Here is a 25,588-nt window from a genome sequence, read left to right on the forward strand (position 1 = left end):
CTTGGTTTACGTCACCTCGTTCTGAAGGATTTTCCGACAACTTTGTGCGACTTTGTGTTGGCAAGACAAGTTTGGGCCAAAATCCGTCGGAAAAAATCTGACGGATTTTGACGTCGGAATGTCTGACCGTGTGTACAGGGCATAAGTCTTTATGTAGTGAACATGGGAAAGTGTGTGTGTCTGAGTAGTTTAGCAAGAAAAAACTGGACAGGGCTCAGGGCCATGCTGTCCACAAGGCCAATTGAGGCAGCACTCATGGAGGCTCTGAGGTTGGGGTGTCTATATAGGATACTCCGTCCACAATGTATATTCAGCTCTTTGTATGTTCAGCCCCCTGACCATACAGAGTCATCGGTTGTTATGGTGCAAGCAGCAGCCCGGGCACAAAAACAGCTAACATAGGCAGCATCCGCCCGAACACGATACTGTCGGGGCTGACGGCACACAGTCTGCAAACATGCTGTGTGTTGTCAGCCCACAGAAAGTAATTTTTTTTTTACTTGCAGGGTCTCTAAAAGGTAAAAACATGAAGAAATATGTGTTTTTGCAGCAATGTACTGCAATCTTTTTGCCCTGACATACACTTTAAATGTAAAATGTTTTTATTTAATTCAGTTACACAGGTAATGCTTAGAGCTTACAAAGATAAGGCTTCCTGCACAGGCTTTAGTTTTTAGACCTGAACTTGTGGGAGGGCTGCACAAAAACTGTGAAAAGGGGAGGTATAAAGAAGATAAATTTATATCTCTTTGTATGTGCCCGGAGAAATCCACTTCCTGTCGTGTGCAGAGGTGCACAGAAAGCAAGCTCTGAGTCACTAGTTTGGAGGTAAGAACTGTTTTCTATCGTATTCAGGTTTACTTTTTGTTTCTTTTCCACCAAAATAAAAGGAAATAAGAAGAAATACATTAACGGTGTAAAAAAGGATAACCGCTGTTACAAAACTTCAGCCTAAAATTTGTACTTTGTAAAATGACTGTTCAAAGAGGGAAATTCCCCCATATGGGGTTTTCTAGGCAGCAAATAATTAAAAAAAAAATGAAGAAAAAAAAACGCTACGAAGGAATAAGAATAAACTTCAATTTTATTAGACAAAATATTTAAAAAATTTGTTTTTTAAATAGTGAATGTGGGAGGATAATTGGTTAAAATAAGAGCTGTGGTACAGGAGATATAAACATTAAAGCACCAGGTTAAAGTGACTGTTCAGCTCAATTCACTTAATTGGCAACAGTGTACGACTCCCTATTTGCACTGTATGGTTAGGATTAAATTCTTTTTTTTAATTTTCTTTTTTTATTTCCCTTGTACATGAGTAGATACTCAAACTAAACACAACTTTATTGAATAGGATGAGTGAACAATCTCTATGACTTTAGTAAATCAACCCTGATAGCGTTATCAAACAACAAGATGTCAAATGATTTGACGGTATTTTTGGTGTGTAAAGTCTTGTACACATGATAAGATTATCGGACGAATGATCGTCCATTTTTTTTTTTTTTGCATGCTAGTCTCCATATGGAAAGCGAATAGTTTAAACACTAAAGTACGAAAATTCTTGTAGGACAGAATAAAACTTCATAACTTATGTAATGTATTTGTATTGTATTTTCAGACAAAAACTGTACTGATTAACCACTTTAGCTCCAGAAGGTTTACCCCCTTTATGACCAGGTTATTTTTTTGGGATACAGCACTGCGTTACCTTATTATAATTGTGCGGTCGTGCGACACTGTACCCACATAAAATGTTTGTCCTTTATTTTCCCACAAATAGAGCTTTATTTTGGTGGTATTAATTTTGAAAAAAAAATAAAAACAATATTTTTTAATTTCTGAGATATCCATTAAAAAAAATCTAATTTCTTCATGAATTTAGGCCAATATGTATTCTGCTACATATTTTTGGTAAAAAAAAAAAAATCCCATTAAAACGTATATTAACTAGTTCCCGACCAGCGCACGACGATGTACGTCGACAGAATGGCACGGGCAGGCATATTGGCGTACAGGTACGTCCAATCTTCAATGCCGCCCTGCCATCGGGAGCGCGCCGCCGGCACCAAACTTGAGTACCGAAGTTTGGCGCCATCCCACGAGTATGACATGTTGGGTATCTATTTACTCGCCATAACATCATCTTTCACATGAAAAAAAATACAATTGGGTTAACTTTAGTGTTTGTTTTTTTGAAATTCATGAATCAGTTTTTTCCCCCCAAAAAAAACACGTTTGAAAAATTGCTGCGCAAATACAACCTCCATTTTATTCCCTAGAGACTCTGCTATAAAAAAAAAAAAAAATATATATATATATATATATATATATATATATATATATATATATATATATATATATATATAAAATGTTTGGGGGTTCTGAGTAATTTCCTACCAAAAAAAATCATGATTTTTACATGTATGAGCGAAGTGCCAAAGTAAGCCCAGATGGGAAGTGGTTAAAAGGTGAACTTAGCCTTTAATGCAGCCAAACAAATGGTTAGGGTGATAGGTGGCACAGCCCAAGGGCCTGGGGCCAGCAGGGGGCCCCATGAGCTGGAACAGTCACACTCTCTAGGAAGGTGTCCCACACTACAGCTCAATCCCGGGGTTTGTCAGCAGCAGTGCCACTGCTTCTAAATACATATAGTGCCCAGTGGTGTGTTTATGTATTTAAAAGCTCTGAGTCTTCTTTGTGTCTCCCCCTCAGTGGTCTCCTGCACTCTGTTCCCCTCAGTCAGATCCCCCCTTCATTGGTGTGTGATGGGAGAACCCGGAAGAGGAGACTAGCTACTTCCGGTTACTGCACACTACACATGCAGGGAGAGGTGAGCCGAATGAGCAAAGTTTTCTTGGAGGTAAGCTGCACACAATCCCTGGCAAAGTTTCATGTCGGGACTGAAAAACGTTTTTTGTGGGAACATGTGAGGAGTTAGTGAAGGTGACAAGCAGGGTTGAAATAGCCAGTAGTGTGTGTTGGCATCTCTCTACATAAACATCCCCCATCTCTCTGTGTCCCAGATAATGGGAAGTTCATTTCTGACCTTTCCTTTTAACCCTGTGTTATGCACCATGAAATGTGTTCTCACCACATCATAAGCTATACATACACTCTATATACAAAACAACATTCCTCATTAAACATATCATAGCACAATGTTCATGGCTATTTGCACAACTGTATGAACACTGATCATTTAGAGAATCATTTATGTTTATGAAGGATTTTTTTTTTTTTTTATGTGCTAAGTTAGGCTTGGTTCACACCTGCAGGTGCAACCAAACATGGGCATGTTTTTCACATATCACATGCCCATTCATTTCAATGGGCTGCCCTACACGCATGCAACATGGGAAAATTCATGTAAAAATCCAGTTTGGTGCGCACATTTGCATGGGGTGCCATTAACAATTAATAAAACTGTTGTGCATCTGCAGTTCATTTCTGTGCATGTTGGGAAAGCATACACTTTTGCATGTATTCCCCACATGCGAAGATGTGAACTTGTTGTATCTGCCTGAGCCATTTGGGGTCAGGAGCGAGCTGTAACTGCTTTGGGGAGTGCACCTAATGCCCCGTACACACGAGCGGAATTCCAAAAAATCTTGGATGGTTTTTCCGACGGAATTCCGCTCAAGCTTGGCTTGCATGCACACGGTCACACAAAAGTTCTCGGAACGTTTGACCATCAAGAACGTGGTGATGTACAACACTACGACAAGCCGAGAAAATTAAGTTCAATGCTTCCGAGCATGTGCCAAATTGTTTCCGAGCATGCGTGATTTTTTTGCGTGTCCGAATTGCATACAGATGATACACACGTTTTCACATAGAAACTTATCCCGACCAAAAAATAGAGAACCTGCTCTCAATTTTTCGCTGGCTGGAATTCCACCAGCAAAAGACCGATGGAGCATCCGCACGTGTTTGCGGCATTAGAGCACTTTTGATCCTTTGTGAGATCAGTGGTTCTGGTAGGCAGCTTGTCTGTACATATGAGCACAAAGGTGGAAGTGCAGTGAATAGCGATGGGCTCGCACGTGTTCAGATCGAGCCTGCCAGGAAGCCGTGATTGCACACCGTCAATCATAGGCAGTGAGGCATTTCCCAATTGACAGCTGCATATACACACTGCCTATAATTGGCTGTGTGCCATTCCGGCTTCCTGGCAGGCTCGATCTGAACATCCCCGGGCCCGTCGCTACCTCTTTCAACAGTCACTACCATGTTCAGCACAGAGCCCTTTTTTCTTTTTTTACACTTACCTGTCCAGGGAGCCCGTGATGTCGGCACCCAAAGCTGACCTGTCCCTCGGCTCTGGGTGCAGGCGCCGGCATCCTTACTGAGGGAAACATTGCATGCACGAGTTGTGCTGCACTTGCTGAATGGTCCCTGCTGTCTTCTGGGACCTGTGTGTCTCCCAGAAGGCAGGAGGAGGGGCCATACATTCCATAGTTCGCCGCACAGATTGCGGCGATCTTTGCCGAAAGTGGGAGCAGATACCTGGATTTGTCGCCCCCCCCCCCCCCCCCGAAAGGTGCCAAATGTGACACTGGAGGGGGGGGGGGAGGAATCCTATCTGCGGAAGTTCCATTTCTGGGTGGAACTCCACTTTAATAACATAAATCATATTATTGATATTGTAGTAGATGAATGATTATTGATTGTTATGTTTTGCATGAATTCTGTATATCATAGGGTAATCTATTATGGGACAGTGCACTTATTTTCTATATGGTACTGGTTTAGTAGCGAATTCACTACTTTAGGTGCAGCAGTCTATATATTATCAGCTAAGCCCGAACCCACCTTCCCAAATTCATAGATGCGAACTTAGCTATAGAGTGTTTAGTTTATGTGTTGAGTTTAGACTTTTGATTTGTAAAGAGTTTGGATAACACAGGGTTAACTGGAATAGTCATAAAATAAGATCACATTATCTGGACATATATAGAGTGATTGGTTGTTCTCTTTGCTGGCTTCTCTCCTTTCCTCTCCCACCAGTTGCAGGCATACAGGGGAATCTGTCAGGATGGAGAGTGGGGAACGGCCGGGAAATATGTAATTTACTGGCACCTTCCTTTTCTAAGTGAACACAGTGAGTGATACTGATCACTCACTGTATTCATTCATTACTGAGCATAGTAAACTGTTTACTATGATTCAGTTTATGAATGGGCAGGAGCCTCTATCTCCTGTTCATTCATCTTTAGTGCTACCTAGGTTACATGCAAACTGGCTTAAAAATTGCTGCTTCTACAGGAGTTTTGTGTTCTGCCAGTAGAAGTAGCTCAATGTTATCCTATATGTCCATACACATTAGAATGATTACAGGCATATTTAGAGTCAGAAAAAAAAAACTTCTGGTTTGCGTTTCTGATTGGTGATTACTAGCAGAAAAAAATGTAAAATTCTCCTAAACTCATCTAAACTTTGTACAAAAAATGCTCTATATTAGCATTTTTCACTGCCAAGAGAAGAGACGTTTGTTTTTAAGCCCAGTGTGCATGGAGCTTGAGGTTGCAGAGAAAAGGACTGTGGAATCTCTGTCGTCAGTCCCTGTGTCAAAAGTGAGACTTCAGGGGATCTGTTTAGACCCCTGACATCTCACCAAACACCCCCCCCCCCCCCCCCACAACAAAGTTGTGAAAAAAGTGTAAAAACAATATTAAATAAAAAATTTTAATAAAAAAAAACAAACAGACTTAAGTTTCTAATCAGACTAAAAAGCCACGCCCAATATGTGGCATTATTTAGCCACACCCACCTTCTCCCTGGTAGGGGCCCTAGTGCATTACTTAGCCCAGGGGCCCATGATGCTGTTGAGGTGGCACTGCCTACGAGAGGATCCTGATACCTTTACTGGGTCGCCGGCTTTACGTCACTTGTCACTCTGAATGTTGCCAAGCTAGGTGCCCCTCCATGAGGCCCTGCCGCATTAATGTTGCATCAGAAAGATGGCTTCCATGTGGTGGCCATCTTTAAACCTGGGGGCCCCATGAGTTGTCAGTCTACCCCTGGTCTGATGCATCTAATAACAGACATATGGAAAGGTCTCATGAAAACTATACATGGGGGGGAAACAATGATCGGTTTGTTCTCAATACAGTAAGTCACCTACATACAAATGCTTAAACTGCAAACTTTCAAAGATGCAAACATGTTTGCATGTTTTTTTTTTTTTCGTTCAACCCAGCGGGCTCAATGGGGGAAAAAAACAGATTGATGCACCAACATTGCTTGTGTTGGTACAACAATCTCCCCTCCTGTGCTATTGTGTTCTTACAGGGGGACTCCTTCTGCCAGAATCAGTGCTCACAGCTTTTGTCGGCAAGCACTGACCTTTGTTGGACTTATAAATGAGCTGGATTGGAACACGTTCATAAGTAGGGAACATACTGTAGCCTTTCTCTCTGAAGAGCGATCTGCATTTAGATTTGCTCTCTGAAGAGTGCATTTGACAGGCAGTAAGGAGGTGTTATATTACCTCCTCATTGCCTGCTGTAACCCCTTGAACCCTGCACTGGAGTGCCACAGACCTGTGCTTTGCACGCTGTTGAGGGGCACTTTCAGCATGGCCCTATTAATGAATCCCCACCAAAACAGGTATACAGAGTATAATTTCTGCCATGGCATGTGTACACCCCCTGCTACTGCCTCTGCAGAAAAAGAGGGAGCAGTTGGGAGGGTGCTAAAAATGCAACTCAACTGTGTTAACTAGTTCTGTTTCCTCTTCTAGAACAGCAATCCATCTGCAGTTTGCTTAAAAATATGGAGTCACTAAGACGCTTGATATATGGAAAGAAGGATAACCCTTGGAAAACAGTAAATGACAACTGGGATGAATTGTTACAAACTTCTTATATTTCAACTTCAGCAGTCAACAAAGACTGGAACCCTTGGAAAGCATGGTGTAGATCCTGGAAAATGTATGAGCAATCCTATTCAAAAACACCCAAGTCAGGCAAGGAGAGGGCAGCTGTGTGGCGAGAGCTATACTACCTTGCAAAATTCACTGAAGATAGGTTAGATGAGGCAACAGCCATGCGCCAACAATTGGCAAAGCAAACGGTTGAATTCACAAACCTTCAAAATGAGAACTTGCTTTTGAAAACAACATGCGAGTCACTTCAAAAACAGTTTGATTACGAGGCAACCGCCATGCGCCAACAATTGGCAAAGCAAACGGTTGACTTCACAAACCTTCAAAAGGAAAACTTGCTTTTGAAAACAAAATGCAAGTCACTTCAAGAACAGTTGCATAACGAACAGTGTAAAAATGGTGTGGATGACCACCGCCTTAGAAAAGAACTAGAGGATGAAGTGTATCAAAGACAGCTGGCTCAAAATGAAAACAAGGCAATTTTAAGACAACGTGATGAACTGGAAAGGCAATTGGTGCAAGTAAAGGAAGTTATAAAAGTCTACAACTATAACCAATATCTCAAGAATGTTACTATTGTGAATTGCCAAACCTCCTTAGAAGGAGAAGAAAGCTGGCATGAGCAGGCAAAGAGAGCAGGAGTGGGGTGCCCATCACGTTCCAAGATATTGGCGAGGCTAGAACGGTATGAAGATCTTAGTTGGGCAACCCTCAACGCTACTTATTGGCAACTTGTAATCCGCCTTAGTAGACGTGAAGATCTTGGAAAAAAGAGAAGCCATATGAGCTTCTAAGGTATCTCAAGGTAAAAAAAAAATACTATTGCACATTTTTATATATATATACACACACACTTTTTTTTTTTTACAATTTTGGGGTATTTGGTTTGCTTGGCGATATTTCACCATGTATGGGGGTCAAAGAATACATCATTGCAAAAACCATTCAGTTCATCTGTACTGTATATGCACATTTTCCCCATGTTTTCTTTTTAAATATGTTACAAGTTCAGAAAAAAACAGTTAGCTACTTACTGTGAGAACACATTGCCTCATATGTTCGGGAAACTCTAAGCAGTCCTGTCAGCCCTGCCTAAGTTCTACCCTGATAGGCTATAGGACACCTCCCCCTTTCCTTGTCTAAATAATATAAGGAGAAGGTGTTTTGTAGTACAGCAGGGAAGAACACAGGCAGAGCTGACAAGACAGTTTGCAATTTTAGTACAGAAAAGGCACTGCGTTGCCTGTTTGAGCAGGAAGTTAGGAGCTCATTGGATTCTGGCAGAAGGAAAGGTATTTTCTGTACTTACAGAATTTTTAAGCAATAAAACAAAGAGAAATGTGTATGTATCGCAGAGATGTACTGAATGTGTTTTTTTTTTTTTTTTTTTCTTTTGCCATGTGATTGACTGATTAGCAATTTGTGTTATCAAGCAACTGAACTAATAAAGTGGTCGGTATGTATGTATGTATGTATGTATATGTGTGTGTGTGTATATATGTACATATATTATAATGTGTATGTGAAACATACATACAATATATTTATACACTGCATATTTCTTTTGTTGACATTTATTGCCTGGATTTCTTATTGGTTATTTCATTTTTGTGTCCACCTGATTTGGGATCTAACTCAATAATCATGCTAATTTACATGTTTTATAATCTCATGCATTTGCTGTAACTGGCTCAGAATTACCGTACCCTTTTTAACAAAGTTGTTGCATCTGGTGAATGTAGAAGGTTCAGCAGTTCAACCATGTCACTGTTTAAAGAGGGATTCCACCAAAAAAAAAAAAATATTAAAAGCCAGCAGCTATAAATACTACAGCTGCTGACTTTTAAAAAATGGATACTCCCCTGTCCCGGGTTCCAGCGATGCCGAGATCGCTCGGCTCTCGGCTGCTGCCGTCACCATTCTAGGTGAGGGAATCAGGAAGTGAAGCGAATCGGCTTCACTTCCCGGTTCCCTACTGCGCATGCGCGAGTCGCGCAGCGCAATAGGAATTGTCTGCGCGGTCACTGGGACCCGTGTGTGTCCCAGCAGACAGCGCGGCAGGACAGGAAATGACATAGACTCCCATGGGAGTCTATGCCCGGAAGTGGGTGTAAATACCTGTCTTTGACAGGTATCTCCACCCCCCCTCCCCCCTGTAAGGTGCCAATTGTGACACCGGAGGGGGGGAGGGTTCCGATCAGTGAAAGTTCCACTTTAGGGTGGAACCCCGCTTTAATTATTAGTGCATAGGGCAACATGAAAGAACACATGGACGCACCATTTGTATTGACCGGTTTCACCTCATTTTCCAATAAAAAAAAAATGTTCTGTGAACTCAAAACACATGGCAAAATATGTCCATTAATTAAAGCTTAAATCCACCACATATAAGAAACACCATTAAACCATAAGTACAGCAGACCTCAGACTAGGCCTGTGAGTCTCGTGCTGAACAAACTTACAAAAGGAGAGCAGAGGGATGACCTCCATCAGGGTGCTAATATACTTTCTTTATGCCCATTCACAGGCCTCGGGAGTTGTGTCCTAAAGTAGGCTGTATTGTGTAGCCTGCAAAAAGGTCCAGGACCCTGAAGAGCTCTATGGTAATTCTTGTTCATCATGTTCAATGCAATTGATCTGTGTGTTTGCAAGGACTGTGATGACAGAATTATACCAGAGGGACGTGGATCATTTGAGATAAACAATGTTACCTTTTAGATAATCAGGAATTCCCCTGATCTTTGGATATGTGCCCAAGCCAGGGGTTGACAAATTTGCTTGGAATCTAGGAGCCAGCTTAAAAAGTTAGGAGCCAGGTCCGTGACGACGATCCGGACCTGTCCCTGGCCTGACATGGAGACGAGTGAGGGGAAGATAGCAGCGCCGTCGCAAACCCCCCCCCCCCCCCCCCCCCCCCGTCATTGCCCATAGCTCTTAGAGGGACATTTTATTTATTTTTTTTCAAATGACAATTTTTTTTTCAATTGCATTTTAGTGTAAATATGAGATCCGAGGTCTCTCTGACCCCAGATCTCATATTTAAGAGGACCTGTCATGCTTTTTCTATTACAAGGGATTTTTACATTCCTTGTAATAAGAATAAAAGTGACACAACATTTTTTTTAAAAGAACAGTGGAAAAAAAAAAAGTTAAAATAAAGCACAAAAAATAATAATTTTTAAACGCGCCCTGTCCTGCCCGCATATAAAATCGGTGTTCGAACCACACATAGGAGGTAGCGCCGTGATCGGTAGAGCGAGAGCAATAATTCTACCCCAGACCTCCTCTGTAACTCAAAACGTGCAACCTGTAGAATTTTTTTAAACGTCGCCTATGCAGATTTTAAAGGGTAAAAGTTTGTTGCCATTCCATGAGCGGGTGCAATTTTGAAGCGTGACATGTTGGGTATCAATTTACTCGGCGTAACATTATCTTTCACAATATAAAAAATAATTGGGCTAACTTTACTGTTGTCTTATTTTTTTATTAACTAAATTATTTTTCCCAACAAAAGTGCGCTTGTAAGTCCGCTGCACAAATACAGTGTGACAGACAGTATTGCAACAACCACCATTTTATTCTCTAGGGTGTTAGAATAAAAAATATATATAATGTTTAGGGGTTCTAAATAAAGGCAAGAAGAGGCAGGTAATATAATACAGGCAGAGGAATCTTCATTAACATTGCTGGTTTGTCATACCAACGGCGACCACAAGAGGGCGCCAGATTCCATAAGGAATCATAGGACCGCAGAAGGCCTCAAAGCCGCGGCCTAAATTTTCGGCCGCCGGCGGAACGGCCCGACGCGATCACGCTGGGGGGGTCCACAGACACAGGATACCCCCAGCTGTGCTGCCCCAGGCGCGAGGTCGCTATTTCTAGTCGCCAATGCGACCTGGCGACCGGGTTTTGTCGAGCCCTGGCCCAAGCAATGATTCATAGCCAAGGATTTCTGTTACTAAATGTAATTGCTTATTGTCCTAATCTGATATACAACGTACTCTGTTGTGAACAAAGGCTTTGATATATTCTCAGTAAATCATACAGTATATAGACAACTTCTGCCAAGGGTGCTTGGATCACAAGACTAACTGAACAGTTTTTCCTGGTTTGTCTGACATTCAGCTTTAAGTTGAATCTGTGCTCTACCAAGCAGAGACAATGTGATGCTGCGTACACACGAGCGGAATTTCTGACAGTCCGACTGTGTGTATGCCCCATCTGACTTTTTTTGTCGAAAATTCAGACAGACTTTAGATAAGAGGACATGTTGTATATTTTTCTGACGGAACAAATTACTAGCGGAAAGAACGCTTGTTTTATATGCTGTTCCGGCGCACCAAAAACACATGCTCTGAAGCAAGTACGAGATGGAAGCTATTGGCTACTGGCTATTGAACTTCCCTTTTCTAGTCCCGTCATATGTGTTGTGCGTTCAGGATGGTCAGAATTTGGTGTGACCATGTGTATGCAAGACAGCTTGAGCGGAATTCCATCGGAACAACCTTCAGAGTTTATTCCGTCTGCAAAACTGCTAATTTGTACAGGGCATAACTGGTTTATTTTAACCCACCCATCCCCAGAAGCCTTTCCTTCACTACCCTGAACAGAAGCTGACCTATGTTGGCTACAGACCACTTTTGTAGCGTACAGAGCGCTATGGATTCCACTCATGTGATAGTTCTGGTGCATGGTAATTGGCCCATCCCTGTCACATGGATCAAATCACATGCTCCTTTATACCCAAGTACTGGGTATTTTCTTTTCTTCCAGAAGCTAAAAAGTCATGGGGTTGTGGAGCTTATGGAGGTTTGTGCTGGTAAGGGGGTTCATGAGGGTTAAAGTGAAGTCTCTAGTCTACAGGGTTGGATAATAGTCAATGTCATTCAACTAGGGCTGAAACGATTAATCAATATTATCGATAATAATCGATAATGAAAATTGTTGACAACGATTTTCATTATCGATTAGTTGGTCCGCGCCATGTGATCCGCGGAGCGGGCCGTGGCCTTAGGAAAGACCGCGGCTTCGGCCTAGCTTCGGAGCTGGCGGCCATCTTGGTACACCCGGCGGCGGCGACGAGCTGCGCGCTGACGTCACCCCCAGCGCGGCGTTCAGCCTGTGTCAGCCCAAGTGAATGAATTCTGGAGGAGTCACGGAGTTCTTCTGTCCCCGCACATCCCCCGTGGTGGGACTACCAGTCGGTTCTCCCTGCTGTCTGTCAGTGTTATTGTACGGTGCAGGATGAGTTCCTCAGTCCTCACATTGCTGGGGTCTGTGTATGAGGGGAGGGGGATTACTCTAACATTAACCCTTTCCATACAGCCTGCCTTGTCAAGTAGCAGATTGAATGAAGTTCAGCCCTCAGACACTTCACATCTTCCCTCCAACTTTCCTAAAAAGTCCTGACTTCTTCTGTCCTCGCACATCCCCCGTCCTCTTCTTCTGTCCCCGCACATCCCCCGTCCCCTTCCTCTGTCCCCGCACATCCCCCGTCCCCTTCCTCTGTCCTCGCACATCCCCCGTCCCCTTCCTCTGTCCTCGCACATCCCCCGTCCCCTTCCTCTGTCCTCGCACATCCCCCGTCCTCTTCCTCTGTCCCCGCACATCCCCCGTCCTCTTCCTCTGTCCCCGCACATCCCCCGTCCTCTTCTTCTTTCCCCGCACATCCCCCGCTTTCCAGCGCTGCCGTGATTGGAGGTTGTGCTCTGCACATGCGTGCATCCATCTCCCGGCTTCGGGGTGCCCTTCGCTCCATTTGGAGGAGTCGGCTGAGTCGCGTGTGGTGGGTCCGGACTGAGACTCCGCCCCACACCACCCCAGCACACAGAGGAGGAGCCGCTGTCACCATGAAGGGGTGAGAAAACCCGAGACACCGGAGGGGGGGGAGGGGAGCACTGAGAGGAGGTGGGGCAGTGACACCATGTGAGAGGGGAGGAATGTGTCATCTATACTGGGGGGGACGTGTGTGTGCATATATATATATAATTTCTCCCCCCCCCCCCTTTTTTTTATTTTTATTCGATTAATCGAAAAAATAATCGGCCGATTAATTGATTATGAAAATAATCGTTAGTTGCAGCCCTACATTCAACCCCCTTACTCTGAGCCCAGGTTGTCATGGTCACACCACTTTGCTGTACTACTACACTGATTATGTTAGCACCAATCAGGAGTAAGAGCCACCTGTGAAAGAATCTTTGTTGATTTTCTGTAGCTGAGGAGTAATTCAATCTACTTATTACTGAAATATTAGTTTGAGTGGAACAACCATCCCCCAGCTTTTGACATGTTGGTCACAAGTTGTCAGCAAGAATGCACAGGCATAAAGGCAATTATAAACCGGCACACAGGTACTTGTAGAAATATTATTTAGATATATTTTAATTCTAACGATACATTGAACTTTATAGCACCGAACAAAAGAGCATGCTTTAACCACTTGCCGACCGCCGCACGACGATATACGTCGGCAGAATGGCACGGGCAGGCATATGGGCGTATATATAAGTCCCTGCCTGCCCGCGGGTGGGGGGCCCGATCGGGCCCCCCCCCGGTGCCTGCGGCGGTCGGCATTCCTTCGAGAGCGATCCGGGATGAGGGGGCGGCCATTCATTCATGGCCACCCCCTCGCGATCGCTCTCGACGAATGGAAATCCCCGGTGACATCACTTCCTCTCCTGTAATGTAAACACAGGAGAGGAAGTGATGTATTCTCTCCTCCGTGTCGGTATTTTTCGTTCCGACACGGAGGAGAGCGGATCGGTGAGTTGCACCAACACTCTACACACACAGTAGAACATGCCAGGCACACTCACACCCCCCCTTTACCCCCCGATCACCCCCCCAATTACCCCTGCCCCCCAGTCACAGTGACACCAATGTCATTTTTTTTTTTTTTTTTTTTTTTTTTTTTTTTGCATTGGTGTCATTTGTGACTGTAATAACTGTTAGGGCAGTTAGAGTTAGCCCCCTTTAGTTCTAATGTGCCCCCCTAACCCCCCCCAATAAAGGTTTAACCCCGTGATCACCCCCCGTCGCCAGTGTCACTAAGGCTGGGTTCACATTGCAGCGGTTTATGAGAACGAATGTGATTCGCACCGCACTGCAGTGCAAATCACATCCGATCTCTGTGCGATTCGAGTTCAGCCATTCGCCGCACCCGCCGCACCCGCCACACCCGCCGCAAATTCGCACGGGACCCTTTTTTTGGTCCGCAGCAGAATCGGATCGCATGGGTGTTCACACCATGCGATCCGAGTTTGCAGATCGCACTGCGATATGCGAACTGATCTGGGGGTGTCAGTAACATTTCACTGACACTCCCAGCAGTTCGCATAGGGCAGTGTGAACTGCCGCCGGGAGGCATGCGATGCGGGAACCCGCCGCGGATTCGCAGCGTTTCCGCATCGCTCCAGTGTGAACCCAGCCTAATAAGCGATCATTTTTCTGATCGCCGTATTAGTGTCACAGGTGACGCTAGTTAGGCAGGTAGGTATTTAGGTTCGCCGCAGCTTTTTATAGCGCCAGGGACCCCCATATACTACCGCATAAAGCCCCCTGATTGCCCCCTAGTTAACCCTTTCACCTGTGATCACCATATAACTGTTACAGGTGACGCTGGTTGGTTAGTTATTTTTTTATAGTTTCAGGGCACCCGCCATTTATTACCTAATAAAGGTTTAACCCCCTGATCACCCGGCGGGTGTCATTTGTGACTAATAACTGTTAGGGCAGTTAGGGTTAGCCCCCTTTAGTTCTAAGGTACCCCCCTAACCCCCCCAATAAAGGTTTAACCCCGTGATCACCCCCCGTCGCCAGTGTCACTAAGGCTGGGTTCACATTGCAGCGGTTTGAGAACGGATGTGATTCGCACCGCACTGCAGTGCAAATCACATCCGATCTCTGTGCGATTCGAGTTCAGCCATTCGCCGCACCCGCCGCAAATTCGCACGGGACCCTTTTTTTGGCCCGCAGCAGAATCGGATCGCATGGGTGTTCACACCATGCGATCCGAGTTTGCAGATCGCACTGCGATATGCGAACTGATCTGGGGGTGTCAGTAACCTGACACTCCCAGCAGTTCGCATAGGGCAGTGTGAACTGCCGCCGGGAGGCATGCGATGCGGGAACCCGCCGCGCATTCGTGGCGTTCCCGCATCGCTCCAGTGTGAACCCAGCCTAATAAGCAATCGTTTTTCTGATCGCTGTATTAGTGTCACAGGTGACGCTAGTTAGGCAGGTAGGTATTTAGGTTCGCCGCAGCTTTTTATAGCGCCAGGGACCCCCATATACTACCGCATAAAGCCCCCTGATTGCCCCCTAGTTAACCCTTTCACCAGTGATCACCATATAACTGTTACAGGTGACACTGGTTGGTTAGTTATTTTTTTATAGTTTCAGGGCACCCGCCATTTATTACCTAGTCTCACTAGTGTACCCCTAAATTTAGGGGTGTCTACTTTCCAAAATGGGGTCATTTGGGGGGGGTTTGTGCCATCTTGGCATTTTATGGCCTTCAAAACTGTAACGCCCTTAGAAAGCCTGAAGGCGGTGCTTGGTTTTCGGGGCCCCGTACGCGGCTAGGCTCCCAAAAAGTCCCACATATGTGGTATCCCCGTACTCAGGAGAAGCAGCAGAATTTATTTTGGGGTGTCATTTCACATATGCCCATGGCATGCGTGAGCAATATATCATTTAGTGACAACTTTGTGAAAAAAAAAAAGTTTGTAATTTTCCCGCAACTTGTGGCAAAATATAAAATATTCCATGGACTCAACATGCCTCTCAGCAAATAGCTTGGGGTGTCTACTTTCTAAAATGGGGTCATTTGTGGGTGTTTTGTGCCATCTTGGCATTTTATGGCCTTCAAAACTGTAATAGGTAGTGAGAAGTGAACTCAAAAATTTACGCCCTTAGAAAGCCTGAAGGCGGTGCTTGGTTTTCGGGGCCCCGTACGCGGCTAGGCTCCCAAAAAGTCCCACATATGTGGTATCCCCGTACTCAGGAGAAGCAGCAGAATTTATTTTGGGGTGTCATTTCACATATGCCCATGGCATGCGTGAGCAATATATCATTTAGTGACAACTTTGTGAAAAAAAAAAAGTTTGTAATTTTCCCGCAACTTGTGGCAAAATATAAAATATTCCATGGACTCAACATGCCTCTCAGCAAATAGCTTGGGGTGTCTACTTTCTAAAATGGGGTCATTTGTGGGTGTTTTGTGCCATCTTGGCATTTTATGGCCTTCAAAACTGTAATAGGTAGTGAGAAGTGAACTCAAAAATTTACGCCCTTAGAAAGCCTGAAGGCGGTGCTTGGTTTTCGGGGCCCCGTACGCGGCTAGGCTCCCAAAAAGTCCCACATATGTGGTATCCCCGTACTCAGGAGAAGCAGCAGAATTTATTTTGGGGTGTCATTTCACATATGCCCATGGCATGCGTGAGCAATATATCATTTAGTGACAACTTTGTGAAAAAAAAAAAGTTTGTAATTTTCCCGCAACTTGTGGCAAAATATAAAATATTCCATGGACTCAACATGCCTCTCAGCAAATAGCTTGGGGTGTCTACTTTCTAAAATGGGGTCATTTGTGGGTGTTTTGTGCCATCTTGGCATTTTATGGCCTTCAAAACTGTAATAGGTAGTGAGAAGTGAACTCAAAAATTTACGCCCTTAGAAAGCCTGAAGGCGGTGCTTGGTTTTCGGGGCCCCGTACGCGGCTAGGCTCCCAAAAAGTCCCACATATGTGGTATCCCCGTACTCAGGAGAAGCAGCAGAATTTATTTTGGGGTGTCATTTCACATACGCCCATGGCATGTGTGAGCAATATATCATTTAGTGACAACTTTGTGTAAAAAAAAAAAAAAAAATTTTTTTTTGTCATTATTCAATCGCTTGAGGCAAAAAAATAAAATATTCAATGGGCTCAACATGCCTCTTATCAATTTCCTTAGGGGGTCTACTTTCCAAAATGGGGTCATTTGGGGGGGTTTTGTACTGCCCTGCCATTTTAGCACCTCAAGAAATGAGATAGGCAGTCGTAAACTAAAAGCTGCGTAAATTCCAGAAAACGTACCTTAGTTTGTAGATGTGACAACTTTTGCGCAAACCAATAAATATACAATTATTGACTTTTTTTTTACCAAAGACATGTGGCTGAATACATTTTGGCCTAAATGTATGACTAAAATTGAGTTTATTGGATTTTTCTAATAACAAAAAGTAGAAAATATCTTTTTTTTTCAAAATTTGCGGTCTTTTTACGTTTATATCGCAAAAAATAAAAATCGCAGAGGCAATCAAATACCATCAAAAGAAAGCTCTATTTGTGGGAAGAAAAGGACGCAAATTTTGTTTGGGTACAACATTGCATGACCGCGCAATTACCAGTTAAAGCAGCGCAGTGCCAAATTGTAAAAAGACCTCTGGTCATTTACCAGCAAAATGGTCCGGTCTGAAAGTGGTTAAAGTGGGGTACCCCCTAAAAAAAAAAAATTAAAAGTCAGCAGCTACAAATACTGCAGCTGCTGGCTTTTAATAATCGGACACTTACCTGTCCCGGGTTCCAGCGATGCGGGGGAACGAAGCCCCCCCCTCGCTCCCCGCTCCGCTCGCGGCGCCGTCATGCATACTGTGGGCACCCGGCTGTGGCTTCACAGCCGGGCACCCACTGCGCATGCGCGAGCGGCGCAGGGCGCCGTGATACGCCGTACAGTCACCTGGGACACGTGACAGGTCCCAGGTGAATGTGCGGCGCGAGGGGAAGTGATGTCACCAGCCCGGGCAATGAAGAAGGCAGACTACGAGGGACCCCCTAGCAACCGGTATTTAGAGGTGAGTAAAAATTTTTTTTTTTGCCAATTATTTTTTTTTGATTTTTTTTAAGATTTTTAAGTAGTTTTATTTTTTGGGGGGCAACTCCACTTTAAAGTGGTTGTAAACCCTTACAGACCACTTTGACCTACAGGTAAGCCTAGATTAAGGCTATTATAGTGTTCCATACACCAGAATTAAAAAAATAAAAGTTTTATATACAGCATTTCACAAAAGTGAGTACACCCCTTACATTTTTGTAAATGTTATATCTTTTCATGTGACAACACTGAAGAAATTACACTTTGCTACAATGTAGTGATTGTACAGCTTGTATAACAGTGTAAATTTGCTGTCCTCTTAAAATGACTCGCACAGTCATTAATGTCTAAACCACTGGCAACAAAAGCGAGTACACCCCCCCTAAGTGAAAATGTCCAAATTGGGTCCAATTAGCCGTTTTTCCCCTCCCTGGTGTCATGTGACTCATTAGTGTTACAAAGTCTCAGGTGTGTTAAACTCTCTCTCTCTCTCTCTCTCTCTCTCTCTCTTTCTCTCTCTCTCTCTCTCTCTCTCTCTCTCTCTCTCTCTCTCTCTCTCTCTCTCTCTCTTTCTCTCTTTCTCTCTTTCTCTCTTTCTCTCTTTCTCTCTTTCTCTCTTTCTCTCTTTCTCTCTCTCTCTCTCTCTCTCTCTCTCTCTCTCTCTCTCTCTTTCTCTTTCTCTCTTTTTCTCTTTTTCTCTTTCTCTCTCTTTCTCTCTCTTTCTCTTTCTCTCTCTCTCTCTCTCTCGTCACTGGATGTTCAACATGTCACCTCATGGCAAAGGACTCTGAGGATCTAAAAGAAGTGTTGCTCTACATAAAGATAGCCTAGGCTATAAGAAGATTGCCAAGACCCTGAAACTGAGCTGCAGCACGGTGGCCAAGACCATACAGCAGTTTAACAGGACAGGTTCCACTCAGAACAGTCCTTGCCATGGCCGACCAAAGAAGTTGAATACACGTGCTCAGCGTCTTATCCAGAGGTTGTCTTTGGGAAATAGACGTATGAGTGCTGCCGGCATTACTGCAGAGGTTGAAGGTGTGGGGGATTAGCCTGTCAGTGGTCAGACCATATGCCTCACCAAACTGGTCTGCATGGCTGTCGTCCCAGAAGGAAGCCTCTTCTAAAGATGATGCACAAGAAAGCCCGCAACCAGTTTGCTGAAGACAAGCAGACTAAGGACATGGATTACTGGAACCATGTCCTGTGGTTTGATGAGACCAAGATAAACTTATTTGGTTCAGATGGTGTCAAGCGTGTGTGGTGGCAACCAGGTGAGGAGTACAAAGACAAGTGTGTCTTGCCTCCAGTCAAGCATGGTGGTGGGAGAGTCGTGGGCTGGGGCTGCATGAGTGCTGCCGGCACTGGGGAGCTACAGTTCATTGAGGGAACCATGAATGCCAACATGTGCTGTGACATACTGAAGAAAACCATGATCCCCCTCCCTTTGAAGACTGGGCCACAGGGCAGTATTCCAACATAATGACCTCAAACACACCTCCAAGATGACCACTGCCTTGCTAAAGAAGCTGAGGGTAAAGGCGATGGACTGGCCAAGCATGTCTCCAGACCTAAACCCTATTGAGCATCTGTGGGGCGTTCTCTAACGGAAGTTGGAGCGCGAGGTCTCTAACATTCACCAGCTCCGTGATATCATCATGGAGTGGAAGAGGACTCCAGTGGCAACCTGTGAAGCTCTGGTGAACTCCATGCCCAAGAGGGTTCAGCCAGTGCTGGAAAATGGTGGCCACGCAAAATATTGACACTTTGGGCCCAATTTGGACATTTTCACTTAGGGGTGTACTCACGTTTGTTGCCAGCGGTTTAGACATTAATGGCTGTGTGAGTCATTTTAAGAGGACAGCAAATTTACACTGTTATACAAGCTGTACAATCACTACTTTACATTGTAGCAAAGTAATTTCTTCAGTGTTATCACATGAAAAGATATAACATATTTACAAAAATGTGAGGGGTGTACTCACTTTTGTGAGATACTGTGTGTGTCAAATTTTGGAGACCTTATTGGTGACTGGATGCTCATTACTCCCGTCTGAACACTCATGAAGAGGAGTTTTTCAAACTTTCACGAACTTTATATCTGAGAACTGTATCACTATATCAGTATATTAATTAGTTTATCTGCACTTGGATTCTGCTTTACATGGGTGTCATATAATTGATTACATAGCATGTTGTTATCGCAACATGATTTATATTACATTTGTTTTGATGTTTTTGATATACACACTTCTGTAGCGCAGCTCTTTTTTGACATTAGTTCTGGTCTGTGAAAAAAAATATCTCACAGCAGAGCCGCTTTTTTCCGTTATTTTTTTTTTTGCACTATTTTCTATCAAAGTGATTTGTAGTTATTTCCAAGTTCAGTTTTTGAGTATATATAGATTAGAACCCTCTAGCCCAAGTCTAGTCTGTTCAAAGCACAATCGCTTTAGCTCTGCTCAATGCAATTCATCACGTGTGATATCACCAGGGGCTTCCTCTTTCTTTGCTTGCACATATGCTGCTTCAGTTTTTTTAATACAGTTATGTCCAAGCTTTTTTTTTTTTTTTTTTTTTTTTTTTTTTTTTATGTTTACGTTTACATACATTGGCAACTGACCCTCAAAGGTAAGTTACAAATACAGTGAGCTTAGAGAGCACAACTGTACCTGGTCACATGAATTTAGAGGGCCCATGCAAAACTGCCCCCTTGTGATATAGAGTAATACAGCTAATGTGTATGTAAAGGCAACATTTTAGAGTAGATAAGAGTTAGACCCTTTGTTAGGGTTTTTATTGCAGTCTGTATCCCGGTTCACTGGATTCAATGGGTCAAGGGAAATCTTCTGGACACGTTATAATGACAACTGTCTAAAGCTGACCATGCATGGCTCCGTTTTTTTTTTTTTTTTTTTTTTTTTTTTTCGTTCAGCCAGGTGGCTGAACAAAAAAAACTGAACTGATTCCCCCCTTCACACATTCAAGGTGAATGCATGAATCCTCCCTGCTATGTCATTGTATTCGGACAGCCAACTCCCCCGTCGTGCAAATACACTGATTAGTGCTGCAGCCAATTGGTTGCAAGCGCTGAATGAATGGAAAAGTTTTCCAGCAGGACCGTTCATGAGAAGTCAGTCGACAGATCAACTTCTCGTAAACAGGAACAGCCATAGATGGATCGAAATTTGTCCGGAACCTGCTGAACCGGCTAATTTCGATCCATGTATGGCCTACTTAGTCTCACTAAATCCACATCATAAAAAGCTATCAAATGGTGTATCACATGCTGTTCATACCCACTCAGTTACTATGAGATTCGTTTTCTGTATTCTGCAAAAACAATGTAGCTAGGGACTTTGCACCTGTAGTAGCAACTCTGCACATGCTCAGTTTTGAGTGAGTCTCTATGCAGAGAATTTCCTCCCTATCACATCTGACCAGCCCATGTGAATATAGAGTCACACGTGAGCGTATACACAGTGGTAAATGACAGTCCACTCCCTCCCTCCTTCCCTCCTCCTCCATGCTCACTAACCAGCTAAACACAATAGGGGTGGGATATGTAGATTAATGGAGGCCTCACCTCTGTCTTATTCTAAGACACAGGCTGGAGGGGCCTGACAGCCTGTGACTGGCAAAAATCTACCTACAACATGTTATTGCCAAAAAATATAGATTTAATTTAACCACTTAAGGACCGCCTCCTGCACATATACGTTGGCAAAATGGCACGGCTGGGCACAATCACGTACCTGTATGTGGTTCTTTAAGTTTCCGACCCGGTCCTGAGTTCTGTGGCCACGGGACAGAGCTGAAGAACGAGGAGAGGTCTCTGTATACAAACCTCTCCCCGTGCTACCTACTGTGGCTGTCACCGATCGTTCCCTGATATAGGGAAAGACGATCACTGATGTCACATGCCAGGCCACACCCCCTGCAATAAAAAAAACACATAACGTCATACATAACCCCTACGCTGCCCCCTAGTGGTTAACTCCTTCACTGCCAGTGTCATTTACACAGGAATCGGTGCATTTAAATAGCACTGATTGCTGTATAAATGACAATAGTCCCAAAAATATCCGATGTGTCTGCCATAATGTCGCAGTCACAATAAAAATCGCCGATCGCCGCCATTACTAGTAAAAATATTAATAAAATTGCTATAAAATGATCCCCTATTTTGTAAACGCTATAACTTTTGCGCAAACCAGTCAATAATCGCTAATTGCGATTTATTTTTATTTTTTTATTTATTTTTTTTTAACCAAAAATATGTAGAAGAATACGTATAGGCCTAAACTGGTAAAAACGTTTTTTTTTTTTTTTTTATATATTTTTTGGGGATATTTATTATAGCAAAAAGTAAAAAATATTGCATTTTTTTTCGAAATTGTCGCTCTATTTTTGTTTATAGCGTAAAAAATAAAAACCGCAGAGGTGATAAAATACCACCAAAAGAAAGCTCTATTTATGGGGAAAAAAGGACGCCAATTTTGTTAGGGAGCCATGTTGCACGACCACGCAATTGTCAGTTAAAGCGACGCGGTGCCGAATCGCAAAAAGGGGCTTGGTCCTTTGGCTGCAAATTGGTCCGGGGCTTAAGTGGTTAAAAAAAATTTCTGAAATGCATTTTATTGGATATTTTTTTTGTTCTGTCTCTCACTGTTAAAATAAACCTACCATTAAAATTATAGACTGATCATTTCTTTGCCAGTAGGCAAACGTACAAAATTAGCAGGGATGCAAATACTTTTTTCCATCAATGTGAGACACTACGATTTTCATTGTCTCCTTTTATTCTCTGGTCATTATTAATACTTAAAACATGTAAACAGTGCTGCTCAAAAAATATATTAAATGTCCATAATCTATGGGAGACAATCCAAAAAGTTGCAAGTGAATAGTTGTAGATCAATAGGTCTGGTATTCAGTGATCCCTTCACCACATAAAAGGATGGCCTCTCACCTCCAAACTTCGACCTAAAAGGTCACTATGCAGCAAATGATCGGTAGGACCCACAAATCTTGCAACCGTCTGTCTATTGCCAGTCACTATACAGTGAAGCCAACAGGTCCTCGTATCATAGTAATATCGGGATCCGAAGTTTCAAAAGGCCATGTGTAAAAAAGAGAACATATGATCTAATGCTCTCTATTGCATCTTTAATAGTATAAAACGAACGAAATTGCACTTACAAAATGTCGCACTCAAAGCTAAGTGCTAGGCATCCAGATTACAATGTGTATCGATCTGATGTGATGGCTGCGGGTAACGTCGTGCGTGACACCTGACCCCTCATACGCGTTACGTCCGTAGGCGGGACTTCCTCAGCGCAGGGTGACACCTGGCCTTTTGAAACTTCGGATCCCGATATTACTATGATACGAGGACCTGTTGGCTTCACCGTTTGTTCACTGTATAGTGATTGGCAATAGACAGATGGTTGCAAGATTTGTGGGTCCTACCGATTTTTGCATAGTGACCTTTTAGGTCGAAGGTTGGAGGTGAGAGGCCAGACCTATTGATCTACATCTATCCACTTGCACCTTTTTGGATTGTCTCCCATAGATTATGAACATTTAAAATATTTTTTGCGCAGCACTGTTTACATTTTTTTTTTTTTTTTTTTAGCTATTTGAGGGATTGATTGAATTTACCTTGAGTGTCTGCCTGCATTAGCCTTTAGTGTGTATATGTATATATATATATATATATTTACACACACACACACACACACACACACACACACACACGTGTGTGTATAGGCGCTGAATATTTTATTTATATTTTCATTATTAATACTTGTTTCATGTATTACTTTACCATATAAAGGATGCTGATATTAAAAGATTTTCTGTTTTAGGTTGTCAAAAACTCGAGATGCCATATTTTTTGTTTTCTTATCCCTACAACATATTGATTTTACTAATAAACTGTAAGCTGTAGATTAATTCGTTTTTACCAGTGGTCCTCTGAGACCTGATTGTCAGGGCTGGGCACAGCCCTTCCTTCTCAGAGCTGGCCACTCATCTGTTAGCTAAATGCCATCTCCTATCTCTCCACAGTTACTCAGCTGTTGATGATATACTGCACGTCTGTCCAGCCTACTTAAGCCGTCCAGCCCAAAGGAGCTCTGCCTTGGTCAACGTCACAGAGCCTAGCTCCTGCATTCCTGTTTAAAGGCTTGCTTTGCTGACATCCCTTATGGCTCCAGATCCTGCTTGCTGTTCCACTACATTTTATCCTTGACTTCTGGCTTGGCTGACTATCCGTTCCGGTTACTGAACTTTGGCTATGTTTGTTCTTTTATTATTAAACAAGTGTGATTTAACTGTACTTCTGTCTCGGTCTTATTTCATGGTTTCTGACACTATTATTTCATGGGTTTCTCTTGGGTAAAAAGGTTTAGAAAGGCTGGTCTAAGGCTACATGTACACTAGCCTACCTTGACTGCAGCACTACAGGTGAAAAACGCAACCCGTGTTTCTACCGCGATTTACGTTTTCCCGTGGCTGGCGGTCAAAAAGTTCCTATCCTGAATGTGATTGTTCCGTATTCAGGAGAGGAAAGTTTAACCTTGCCTAAATGCAGCATCTCCTGTACGCTGCTTAAAACCTATGTGTACAAACTGTCTCTTGTCATTTTTAACACTTGTCACTTTTTTGGTGAAATGGTAGGGGTAAAGTAGCCCCTTACCATTTCACACAGGGGGGAGGCCGGGAATGGGGCTCTCCTTGTTAAAGGGGGCTTCCAGATTACGATAAGCCCCCCCACCCGCAGACCCCCACAACCACCGGCCAGAGTTGTGGGGATGAGGTACCCCAAAGCACCCTTCCAATGTTGAGGGCATGTGGCTTGGTATGGTTCAGGAGGGGGGGCTGCTCTCGTCCCCCCCCCCTCTTTTCCTGCGGCCTGCCAGATTGCATTCTTGGATAAGGGTCTGATATGGATTTTGAGGGGGGCCCCCAAGCCATTTTTTTTTGCCACGGGGTTCCCCTTAAAATCCATGCTAGGCCTGAAGGGCCTGGTATGGATTTTGAGGGGGACCCCACGCCATTTTTTTTTTTGGCGCGGGGTTCCCCTTAATATCCATACCAGACCTGAAGGGCCTGGTATGAAATTTCGGGGGACCCCATGCTTTTTTTTTTTTTTTTCTTAAATTATTTTTTTTTTTTTCTTAATGCTGACATGACCTGTGTACAAATAGCCTTAAAAAAACCCCCATAAAAGTGAACCAGCGCAAAAAAAAGTCAATTTGAGAGGTGCGCCTGTTCAAATTATGCAAATGCATCAACGTGGCTTGACATTTACTAAGATTTTGCCGGCGCAGTGAAGCAAGGAACTTGAATGCAAATGCCGCTTGCGCATGCGCAGCTCATAAATTGACCTCACGCAGTTCCAAGTGTATTTGCAGGCGCAGCAAGCTTGCTCAGAGAAAGTGATATATGACACAAAAAAAAAGTTTACAAAAAGTTGTCACTAAATGATATATTTCTCACACATGCCATAGTTATATGTGGAATTGCACCCCAAAATATATTCTGCTGCTTCTCCTGAGTACGGGGATACCACATATGTGGAGTCTAGCCGTGTACGGCACCCCGAAAACCAATCACTGCCTTCAGGATTTCTAAGGGTACAAATTTTTGTTTTCACTCCTCACTACCTATCACAGTTTCGAAGGCCATAAAATGCCAAAATAGCACAAAAGCCCCCAAAATGACCCCATTTTGGAAAGTAGACACCCCAAGCTATTTACTGAGAGGCATGTTGAGTCCATGAAATATTTTATATTTTGCCACAAGTTGCAGGAATATTACAATTTTTTTTTTTTTTTTT

At 43.5% G+C, this 25,588-nt stretch overlaps 2 protein-coding genes across 15 annotated transcripts in view; one reads left to right on the forward strand and one right to left on the reverse strand.

Moving 5' to 3' along the window:
• The window catches only part of DGKI (diacylglycerol kinase iota), a 542,650-nt gene that overhangs the window by 46,129 nt on the left and 470,933 nt on the right, over positions 1 to 25,588 (reverse strand). The window lies entirely within an intron of this gene.
• Positions 725 to 24,085, forward strand: LOC143960534 (uncharacterized). 2 transcript variants are annotated; one of them, XM_077469222.1, is made up of 4 exons: positions 756 to 828; positions 2,713 to 2,860; positions 6,743 to 7,691; positions 23,815 to 24,085. In XM_077469222.1, exon 3 carries the CDS (start codon positions 6,775 to 6,777, stop codon positions 7,678 to 7,680), a length of 906 nt encoding a protein of 301 aa, XP_077325348.1. In that variant the 5' UTR covers positions 756 to 828; positions 2,713 to 2,860; positions 6,743 to 6,774; the 3' UTR covers positions 7,681 to 7,691; positions 23,815 to 24,085. The 2 variants fall into 2 exon arrangements, with proteins under 2 accessions (XP_077325347.1, XP_077325348.1); XM_077469221.1 differs by lacking the exon at positions 2,713 to 2,860 and having other exon boundaries at positions 725 to 828.

The sequence above is a fragment of the Lithobates pipiens genome, unplaced genomic scaffold, assembly GCF_037356315.1.
Source record: "Lithobates pipiens isolate NorthernLeopardFrog02 unplaced genomic scaffold, aLitPip1_a1.2 Scaffold_8, whole genome shotgun sequence".
Lineage (NCBI taxonomy): Eukaryota > Metazoa > Chordata > Amphibia > Anura > Ranidae > Lithobates > Lithobates pipiens.